At 33.3% G+C, this 12,016-nt stretch overlaps 1 protein-coding gene across 1 annotated transcript; it reads left to right on the top strand.

Moving 5' to 3' along the window:
* The first annotated feature begins 3,280 nt into the window (after positions 1-3,280).
* HELRODRAFT_114561 (hypothetical protein) lies at positions 3,281-9,862 on the top strand. Its single transcript, XM_009027773.1, has 17 exons — positions 3,281-3,348; positions 3,428-3,725; positions 4,636-4,752; positions 5,373-5,480; positions 5,681-5,813; positions 6,014-6,070; positions 6,333-6,410; positions 6,493-6,569; positions 6,925-7,017; positions 7,094-7,183; positions 7,307-7,393; positions 7,744-7,911; positions 8,089-8,214; positions 8,357-8,543; positions 8,712-8,798; positions 8,943-9,199; positions 9,255-9,862. Exons 2-16 carry the CDS (start codon positions 3,441-3,443, stop codon positions 9,068-9,070), a joined length of 1,821 nt encoding a protein of 606 aa, XP_009026021.1. The 5' UTR covers positions 3,281-3,348; positions 3,428-3,440; the 3' UTR covers positions 9,071-9,199; positions 9,255-9,862.
* Positions 9,863-12,016: the final 2,154 nt, after the last annotated feature.

The raw sequence follows: 12,016 nt of genomic DNA, 5'->3' as shown, positions 1-12,016 counted from the left end.
AACACTATTTATATTATTTAGATATTTATTATTATATATATAGTAATAATAAATAAATATATATATAAATATATATATATATATATATATATTTACAATATATATATAATTATTATAAACTTGCGAACACAATTATCTCGTAATTTGTATTAAGGTGCCTGACATACTCCACCATGCCTCGTTGTTTCTTTCTATTTTGATACTTATGAATTTAATTATTTTTTAGATTTTGCCATTCGTTCGTTCATTCAGTTATTCCCACCTACCCTTCATTCATTCATTCATTCATTCATTCATTCATTCATTCATTCATTCATTCATTCATTCAATTATTCACTACCTGACATTGCACTTTTATTTTCATTACAAAAGAACTTGATAGCAATACGTTAACACTGGCAGATGTCTCTTCATCTTTCATTGATTCATTCGTTCGTACATTCTTTCATCCAATCTTTCATTTAATTAATCAATTATTTACTCTTTCATTCATCTATTTATTAATTGCAGTGCACAGTGCCTTTGTGGAAAGATTTTTAAACTCCATTACAAATCAATTCGCCTCTGTCTGTCTGGTGACCGCCCACTTGTTAAATTCGCTTTTGCAATCCAATACATTTCATCTTTACAAACTTCAACTCTATGTTATGGAAATTTTTACATATTGAAACGTATATAATTAATGTAATGCTACGTAATGTAATATGATATTAAAGCACGGTGATAACTTCGTTATGCTGCCATTGTTTCAACTAAATAGGGTACATTTGCCAATTGTTAATAAATACATTCAGATTGTTTTATTATTCATTCATTCATTCATTCATTCGTTTCTTTCTCTCATTTTATCTATCACTTTTTTAAGCAGATTCTTGACCATATACAGATTTTGATTAGATAAATATACAGAACAAATTTCGTGTTTGGTCACTGTTTTAACTTTTGTTGAAAAATGAAAAAAAATGATGAAAACAAAAATAATGCAGTTAATTTGAAAAAACCAAAACAAATGATTTCAATATAAACTGAAGCAAAATAAATAGCATGGATCATGTAACTAGAACATTTCATCCTAATAAGAACTGTCTGGATGAACATTTAAATTAACAAAATCAACATTTTGTTCTCAATAAACTGAACAATAAAACCTTTCCAGAAGTATTCGTAACAGAAAATATTGTACAAAAATATTGTTTTTTTATCCAATTATATGCTAATAAATAGAAATTGTATAAAATAACTGAAAAACTGAACAAAACAACAAAATGAAAAATAAAACAAAACATAGAATATAAATAAGAAATGAAACAAGTGAAGTCTATAAGACTACTTGTTAAGAGATGTTGTTGATTGCTGCTTTACAATATATTAATATAACAATAACTTATGTTCAGCCTGGAACTTAACTAATTAAATAAATGTTAAATAGGTGAATAAATAATAAATAATCTAAGAAGCATTGATGGTAGTTAAGGTGTTGATTCATATTATATAAAAACATTTTTATCTGCTTATATTTGATTAAATATGTATATGTAAAATTATAATTAAGCTACAATTTTGACAAAAACTTAAGCTGAAAATATATTGTAAATCATTAATGAGGACAACGTTTCAAAATGTAAGAGAAGACATTCTCAACCAGTAAATGAAAAAACAAACTATTTTCACATTGTGACACAGATTGTTTAATAAATATTTACTGCGGAAATGATATTTCTAAATTATGATACAGAGCAAGATGAAACATTGAAACAAAAAAGCTAGAAGCAATAATTAATATTCATTCGCTGGTGGTCGTTGATGTGGTGGTAGTTAAACTGGATGTAGAAGAAGAGATGAGAGTATTGGTTTCAGCAACGGGCTGGTTTTGTTGACTATTTGTAAACTCCCAACGAGGATGGTTCTCAAGTGGTCTGCCGGATCTGTAATCATACCCCCACTTCTCGGCTGCATCGACGAAGACCTTCTCTCTACTCATCATTTCGGCCATCGCTAGTAGGGAGTTGTTTTCTGTTTCACTGGGACGCCCAAACAAACACCTTGCCGACTTGTATCTTATCAAATTATCTTGAGACATCGTCCAAAATCGTTAAAAATTAAACATAAATTATGACCGAACATTTATGACGGAATCATTTTCGTATTGTCAAAAATGTCGAAATTAAAAGCCGATTTAAAGAGCTATTATTTATAAATGGCGAAGTGTTGCCATAGATCTTGTCCGTTTTGCCAAAGATGAAAAGCCAAATTATCACTCTTTATAAAAACTCGTTCAAACAACCATTCAGTTGATTCATTCATCTAAAAAAATTATCTTTCGTGTTTAACCATTCAAATCAAAAGAGAAGCAAATAATTTTAAAATTAGGAATACTGGAAAATCTCTTACTATTTGAGGATTGTCGAATCAAGATAAATGAATTTATTATGTCAGCGCCACATTATACAAAAAAATCGTGCGTAATACTAATGCACAATGGTAGCTATTCTAGGTACTATATTAAAAACGTCGAGATTTTCATTATCAAATTTTACATTTTCATGCCCAAAGATTGAGTGCAACATGATTTTTGTAACAAACTACCAGCTTAATTCACTATTTCAGCGTCACCTTCCAAAAAATCGAAATATATTAATACATAATGATAACCATTCGGTCCATTCAAGATATATAAGCAAAAACTTCGGTATTTCTATTACCAAATTATACGTTTTTGGGCTCTGGAAATTAAGTACTACATGAATCTGGGTAACAAACTACTAACTTAATTCGCAATATCAGCGCCACATTCCAAAAAATAATTGAATAATAGTGCATGGTTCATAATGATAACTATTCGTGTCTAAAATCGGAGTTTTACTCTCTTTTAATAACAATACAGCTGACGAACGATGTCTGTGCTGTTGTTGTTGGGTTGGGGTGAAGCTGAACCTAGGGAAAATGCTATAGACCTTTAATCTTTCTTTTCCTTACTATTAGGACTAGAGAGGTAAGGTTTGAACCCGGAATAGAAGAGTACTTAAAAGTTAAAATCGTTTCATAAACTTGAGACTGTTTAAGCTGTCCACATAAAATTATACAATTTTATAAAATTTTTACTATTCATTTATTCATAGACATTTACATTTATGACGATTTAATATTTTTGCTCGTATTAGTGGAATACCAAAATAAAATACTTAGAAATAGAGTTAGCTAGGGATCGCATGAAATAGAATTAACTTTATATAGCGAAGGTTTCTATAAACGAATCACACCTTTACAACAACAAAGCGAACGCACCGTGTGTGATTAATTTAAAAATGGATATCTACATTTTTGCTATGTGACAATTACGCGAAAAATGTTATAAATAAGCTGCGACACTTTTTAATTTTTATTTACGGCTGATTTTTTTAACATAAATTCCTTTTCCTACTTTAAGAAGTCGCAAAGCAATGAAGATTAAATCCATCCTTGGCATTTTCCGGACGGAAAAGATGGCCGATGAAAGCAGCAGGGACGCGTTGAGCGGCAGCGACGACGATGAAGCTGACGTGGAGGACGAGTTTTCCCATCTGCCGGAACTCTGTGGGGTGCTGAGCAAGTGGACGAACTACATTCACGGCTGGCAGGATAGGTTCATCGTCGTGAAGAACGGGACGATCAGTTACTACAAATCAGAGGAAGAAGCTTCTGTGGGCTGCAGAGGAACTGTCAGTCTGTCGAAGGCCGTTATTTCGGCTAGTCCTGCTTTGCTTTTGCTTGTTTTGTGACGTCATTCCTAGCCTGGTTTTATCATGTCATTTCTAGTATGGTTTTATTATCCAGATGTCATTTCTTTTGTTAGTTTAGTAGTAGTAGTAATCTATACAATGCTCAATGTAACAGTTTAACATAGCATTACGATTACAGTGTAATGTGAGTGTGTAATTGTTACAGTACTCAGTGTAATGCTATGTTATTATTTGTTTCATGGCATGATCATTGAATTCCATGTTCTGTGTCCTCAAATAATCTGCTATTAGTTTTATACTTTTATTAGAGAGCAAGCTTCTGCTGAAAAATTATAGACTGCTATTTTAAATTCAGTTTAAGCATGTTTTGTTATTTTGTTATAACAATTGTTGGTTGATTAATTGGTTATTGGAGAAATTATTTTGCTATGGTTATTATTGTTGGTTAATATTTAAAATAATTTTATTTAAATAAAAAATATTTCAAGAAAGGCAATTTATTGTGGTTGAATTTTTGTGATCTGCATGTTTTTCATTGTTTTGTAACTTAATATTGAGTAATAAAAGTAATGTTTGAGTTTTATGTCCCTTTTCCAGCAACATTTTTTTATTTTTTGTTAAAATAAAAGTTATAATAGACATTAACCAGCACACCACACAAACATTTGAACATTGAATTTAAAATTTTATATGAAGCATATCAAAGAACTCTGATGGTGATGATGGTGATAGTTATAACGATGATGATGATGATGATGATGGTGATGATGATGTAGAAAAGTTTGTTAGGATGGTGATAATTACTTTCATAATTACATAATTGATTTTCAAAGCTCATTTGTTAATGTAGGACTATAAAGTTATTTTCTATAATCATCAACTTCATCATCTTCATCACCATAATCATCCCCACCAGGCCCATGAGTTTGATGATTGCAGATTTGATGTTGGCATAAATGACTGTTTGTGGTACCTTCGCGCCCAATCATCAGAGGAAAGATTGAAGTGGATGGCCGTTCTCGAGAAGCATAAGGTTGGGGTTAGGGTAATTATGTTAATATATGCGCATATATTAATTCATCTGGGTGATTGTTAATTAATACTGCTTGATTTATTATACATAGGTGCAACTTTTGTGAGTATGTTTGTGTGGGTGATGTTATTTTGGGATTGTTTTCATTCTGGTGTGCCTCTCTATATCCTGGTTTATGTGCATTTGCTAATTGTGTCTATGTAGAACAATTATGTTGTTGTTGATGATGATGATGATGTTTTTGATTATGTTGACAACAAAAACAAGGATTATGATGATGATGATGATGGCGACGATGAGGGTGATGATTGCAAATGTTTGCAGTCAAGTAACATGTGAGCATCTAGATAATTTGAATAACATTTGAAAGTTCATTTTAAAGCTGCTTATTCACCTCAGATGATGATTGTGATGATGATTGTGATGATGCTGATATGCAAATTTTTTTTCTCTACTAGAAAAGTTTATAATATTTGTCATCATCATCATCATCACCATTATTATTATCATCATCATCACCATCATCTAGTTTTTTAAATGTTTCATCAAATAAATGCCATAAATGTTACTACTACTACTAATAATAACAATAAATATGTCTTCCCTTCAACGAATTGCAGCAAGCGGAATCGGGTTATGGCAGCGAGAATTCATTACGTCGCCACGGTTCTCACCTCTCATTGGCTTCCACAGCCAGCTTATCAACTGCCTCCGCATCCTCTTTCAAGGTTTGCACCGTCTTTCTATCTTTACATGTCGGAGTTGTTTAATTTCAGTTTTACTTTACTCTGAACATTCAAAAACACATGTAATCTCAATGACCAATCACGTAATGATCCAAATTATACTCAACCCGCCATGAAAAACTATTCGTTTTCAACGACCAATCACGTAACGTTGTTAACAACAACTGACAAATGAACAACAGCGTGGGAGGGGCTTGCAAGAGAAGTTACTCGAGATGGAGACATTCAAGGACACCTTGTACAGGCAGGTCGACAACCTTCAAAATTATTTCGACGCCTGTGCTTCAGTTGTCACTCAATACACTGTACATGATTGTTAGTGATGTTGTTGTCGTTGTTGATGATGACGATGTTGTTGTTGCTGCTGATGATGATTTGGATGAAAAATCAATGTTGACTCAATGATAAATGAATTATTGCCACAATAGTGACACAAGATGATATAGATGGTGTGGTTGATGATTACAACAACATGACAACTACAACAACAACAACTACAACGCCATCATCATCAGCGACAACAACAACATCATCGTCATCCAACTCTAACAACAACAACAACAACCAACTACGTAACCATGACAACATCATCAATGATGATGTTGATAGTGTTGCCAATGGACTAATCCACTATAAAGATAATGAGAAAGATTTACGTTAGCTGATTTTGAAAAATGTTCAAATGAATGAATGAATTAATGAATGAATTAATGGATGAATTAATGAAGGAATTAATGAGATTATTGGATAATTGTAAGAATTTTTGAATGAATACATGAAACCAAAAAAACTAAACAAACGACTTCATAAACATTGAAGTACATTTAAACACAGTGAGTGTTTTGAGGCAGCATGGAGCCCATGCGGTTGATTTCAAAGGTGAATCTATCAACTTCAAATCCACAGCTCATGGTTCGTTCGTTCATTCGTTCGTTCGTTTGTTCATTCTTTTATTTATTCATCCAGTATTCACTCATTCATTCATTGCTATTAGGTATATTGGCCACCATGGCGCATTGTATTGAGCTGATGTCCCAGAGAGAAGAAGCTTGGAAGAAAAAACTTGAAAGGGTCTGTCTGAGTCTCTCTGTCTGTCTGTCTGTCTGCCTGTATAAATTTATATAGCTGTGATTTAACAAAAGAAATTAATTTTACACATAACATACTTATGTTTATTAAAATGCGTTTTTGTTAATTTTTTCATTTCTTATTATTTTGATGTAGTTGCTGGCAATTTATACAAAAAATGCTTCTTTGTTTTGACTGATCAGTGCATGTCATACAAAGAAGCGTAAGTCACTCTAATTGTATGCATTCATGTCTCTCTTTCTGTTTGCCTGTCTGTCTCTTTTTGTCCTTGTTAGTCGTTGTTACTCGCGTGAAAATGTTGATTAGGAGATTGAGAATCCATTCTTATGTTGATTAGGAGATTGAGAAGCGCAAGAGACTAGAGGATGGGTACAAGCATATCCTCACTGAAAAGTTGAAGCCCGTCATCAAAGGAGGACCAGACTATGAGGTTGCCAGTTGCAACATCATCATCATCATCATCATCATCATTATTGTTGTTCTTATTGTTGTTGTTGACGTGATAGGAAGGACCACACAGCATGCTTAATGACGAGGAATTTTTCGACGCCATCGATGCCACCTTGGACAAGATGGAGAAGGAGGAAGAGGAAAAGGTCTGGTCACGTGTTGCTTTCAAGTTTTTGAGATGAATGAATGAATAGATGGATGAATGAATGAGTACTTCGATAGATAAATGAATGAATGAATGAATGAATGAATGAATGAATGATTGGCAGCTGAAGTTACAAACCATCGAACTGAGGTCTCCACCACCGAAAATGCCACAAACATGTCTGGAGCCGACGCATCCATTATATAGCGAGGTTTCTTGAAATATGTGAATGGAAGAATGATTGAAAGAAGGAATGATTGAATGAAGGAATGATTGAATGAAAGAATGGAGAAACGAAAGAATTAATGCATGGTCATGAAGGTACACACTGACTCACAGAGATTAAGATTTATTGGGATTCTCACATGAGACTATGACGTCATGGTTATTAGTAATGAATGGAAGGTTTGCTGGATGGATGAATGAGTAATGAAAGAAAGAAGAAAGGAAAATCAACTAATGAGTTGATGAATGAAAACAAACACATACACACACGAACAAAGAAACAAACACGCACACGCAAACACACGCACACACACACACACACACGTGCGTGTACAGATCAACAGAATCGTAGATGACCACATAAAGCACGCAGACATGTCGGCCAACGACGTCGCCGACACCTGGACCCTGGTGGCCTCCGAGGGTGAGATGAAGGTTTACAAGAGGGAGGTGGATGACGGGGGAGAGGTCGTCTACCCCCTCAAAGCTGTGCACACTGTTAAGGTTTCGTTTCAATTTTGTTCGTAAATTATCTTCATTGTCGGTTGTTTCGTTCTTTGGTCTGGTTTGATCACCGCACACACACACAGACAAACACACACACACATGCAGAGACAAACACACACACACACACACACATGCAGAGACAAACACACACACACAACACACTCATGGGAACAGGGCATAACAGGGCACGAATTATGCTACTACTTCTGGGAACCGAGTGTCCGTCTGGAGTGGGAGTCGACTCTCGAAACGACAGAAGTCATTGAATGGCTGTCTTCAGATACACATATCACTTGCCAGGTTTCTCTTCTTCTTCTTCTTCTTCTTCACGTTGTTGCTATTTGGTTACGTGATGTGTTGTGTTGGTTGACTGTTGTGGTTGTGTGGCTTTCATTTCTTCATTGAATCTTCATTCCTTCCTTTTACTGACTGACGCCCGCAGGTACTGAAGCGTGTGTGGCCCGCCGCTCAGAGGGACTCGATGTTTTGGTCGACCATCCGCCACTGCCCACCGGAGGATGAGGACTCCCCTGATTATTGGATCGTAGCCAATCATTCGACCGATTATCTTCCATCGCCCCCTGACTTGCCGAAATGTATCAGGCTACAGTTTAACGTCGCCATGATTGGTCCGTTCGGTTCTGCTTTCTTTCTATGTTTTTTTTTGTTTTTGTTAAGTTCTCGTTTTGTTTTCTATGTTGTCTTAATAGAGGTATGATTTATTGTTTTTTATGGAATCTAAACTAACCAATCACATGCTATTAAATTCATTACCTCAATTAATTGACCAATGACAGCTCAGACAATAGTTCAACCTCCAGCCAATTGGGATGGGACGATGGTGAGAGATGCACTGACCTGCAGAATACAGTATTCCGCTAATGGTTTGTTTCATTGTTTAATGGATTGATCGATTGAATATCACCACCATATCAGCATCAGCATCGTCATCAACGTCCCGATCAACATCAACATCATTTTCATCATCATCATCACCATCCTTCTCATCATCATCATCATCATGACAGTCAATCCAGGCGGGTGGGTGCCGTCGTCTGTCATACAGGCCATCTGCAAGAGGGAGGCTCCAAAATTCCTCAAAAATTTCACCAATTTCGTAATTGAAAAGACAAAGAACCAGCCAATCATGATTTGAGTTTTTGAATTTTGAACGAACAGCCAGCCAATCAAGATTCAAATTTTTTCAAATTCGGTAATCGGGGCAGCCAGTCAGGTTTGAATTTTAAAATTTCACTGACGTCGCCGATGGTCAATTGAAATTTGAGACCTGAAATTTGATTAAAAATGTAGTGGTAGTGGCAAATTCGTATCTTTGATTGGTCCTTCTTATTTCTAACTGGTTTAATTAGATGGTTTTTGATTGGTCGTTTGATGAACTGGTAAGTTCTAATCTAGAGATTTGATTGGTCGGATAATTTTAATCCTTAGCGATTAGCGACAGTATTTATACATTTTTTATTTATTTATTATTATTGTATGTTACGACTGATTATTTTTTTTAATCAATATCATTGCAAAGTATTTAACCAAGCTTGCATGCCATACGCTGCATAAAAGGAATGAGTGAATTCTTGATTGAACTAACTAATGAATGATTAAACTAACTAATAAACGAATGGAAACATTAACGAACTTTTCAGTATAGAAAAAATTAGTGTATAAATGAATGAATGATTGAGCGAATGAATGGCAAGATGAGTGAGTGAATGAATTTATATTATTTATCCATTGTTGCACTTATATAAAAATTATATATGTATGTATATACACAGGTATAAATACATATATAAATAATATAATATATATTATAAACGGTTTATTATGACGAGAAATAAAATCAATGATTTTAATTAATTTTCTTCGAAGTTTAATGCCAATATTACAAAAAATGTATGCCATTTTTGGATAACAATCGTTAAATGAAATAATGGTAATAATAATTTAGTAGTGCTGCTTATATCTGGTACAATATTCAATCATTCATTTAATCATTCACTCATTCATCCAATCAATCATTCACCCACTCATTCGATCATTCAGTTTCATTTCTTGTTTTACGTTTCCAAATTTTCCAGCCTGGAACAGTGTTCCAACTTGTACTGGTTATAATAATTGGAATAATATGAACCACGGAATGATATTAAACTTTTTTCAACAACCGTTAATGACTGTCGTAATATTATATATATGGATATATTTTCAGCTATTTTTGGTGTTATTAATATTATTATTTTTATTATAACTTATTATTCTTATTATTTATTAACGTAAGCTTAATATTGCATTGCTTACAGTAACTTTATATACTTTATGAATAAAACATTGCCTATATTCCTTCTATATCTTCCATCCACCATTCTTTCTTCCAAACATTCATTCAGTCATTCATTCAATCTGTCACTCATTCATTTGTTTCACTCATCCAATTACTCATTCACTTTCAATTTTATATATTTTAAGTCTCATTTTTTTAAACAATCAATCATCATTAGTATTTTTTTCAACCGTAAAATGTTGGTTATATATACATTCATGCGATTTTTTCATGTATATATATATATATATATATATATATATATATATATATATATATATGTGTGTGTGTGTGTGTGTGTGTGTTTATATATTTATTTCATTGTTACACTCTCTAATGCTTGGCTACATGCAAACGGACACACACAGTAAGAAGTACATTTCAACAAATTTTCAATGTTAATTCACTTTAGTTCACCTACTCCAGATAAGAAATTATGATATATATATATATATATATATATATATATATATATATATATATATATATATATATATATATATATATATATATGACGTTACAGTTATTTATTCTTTTAGGTTATTAACATTTTCAATTTTAGATTGCCAAATTATTTGAAAGCATGATTCATGTTTAAGCGTTGAAATTGTTTTTACAAAGTTTGATCAACACTTATTTTATGAAATAATATACGTATGTATGTATGTATATGCGTATGTATATATATATATGTATGTATATAAATATTTACTAGCTTTCATTCACTCTTTCGCTTATTCATCCTCTTTAACATCCATTCAACCAATTAATTCATTAATAAATCAGTCAAACAATTGTTTGTTCATTCATTCAGTCATTCTTTCTCATCAACCAATCAATCGATCAATCATTCGCTTTACTCAATCAATCTTTTCTTTTTTTAAATTTTAACATTCATTTTCTTCATTCATTATGTGTTAACATGGAACAATATTTCAAGGTAGGTGAGATTTAAGAAGGCAGTGTTGTTGAAAGAGTGATAAGTTGCTGTTGGGGTTATGAGTTGTAGTAGGAGTGAGGAATGAAATATTCCTTCCTGCATGAATACTCATATACTGTGATTGTAATAAGAATAGTTTATTGATTTAAAAGTTGACATTAATTACTAACATCAGTCGTGAATTGTTGAGCAATGGCTTGCTTGAAACATCATTTCTTCAACTAGCGAAGCAGCTCAGCACTAACCCTGGTCTGATCCTGACCCTTAGGTCTGGCCCTGACAATACTTTAAAATGCGTCTCATTCACTAAACGAGGACACTGAACTTTCCACGCCCTCCTTGACCTGCGTCGAACATTTGGACCCAGAGATGAATCAACACGATCATTCCTCAATGGACTAACAACTTATCGAAACTACAGGCAGACCCACATAAAACAACTTTAAAATTTCAACTTGCATTTCGGAGAGAAATCGTATCCCACGGAAGGCAATCTACTCGATCCAACACCATCTATGATTGATTCACTCAGTTCTTTCTTGCTGAAATAAAAGAAAAATTGTGTAATGTACGATCGGTTTATTGAGCACGTAAATTCTTTAACTAGCCGTGCCACTTGCACCAAATGAAGGCTGCAAGGTATTTAGACAATTTTAACTCGTAGTTAGTATTTGTATTCGAGGTACCAGCAGCAGTATTTGCAGTTTAAATAGTATTTAAGTTTTGAATTCGACCGAGTATTTGCGTATTATTTATATACTCGACGTATGAGTATTCTAATAGCAGTTATATAGAAAGATGGATGGTAGATAGGTGGACAGTTAGAT

The sequence above is a fragment of the Helobdella robusta genome (assembly GCF_000326865.2).
Source record: "Helobdella robusta unplaced genomic scaffold HELROscaffold_50, whole genome shotgun sequence".
NCBI classification, from domain to species: domain Eukaryota; kingdom Metazoa; phylum Annelida; class Clitellata; order Rhynchobdellida; family Glossiphoniidae; genus Helobdella; species Helobdella robusta.
The sequence above is the reverse complement of the archived record's forward strand: the minus strand, read 5'-3'. Positions and strand labels throughout refer to the sequence as shown.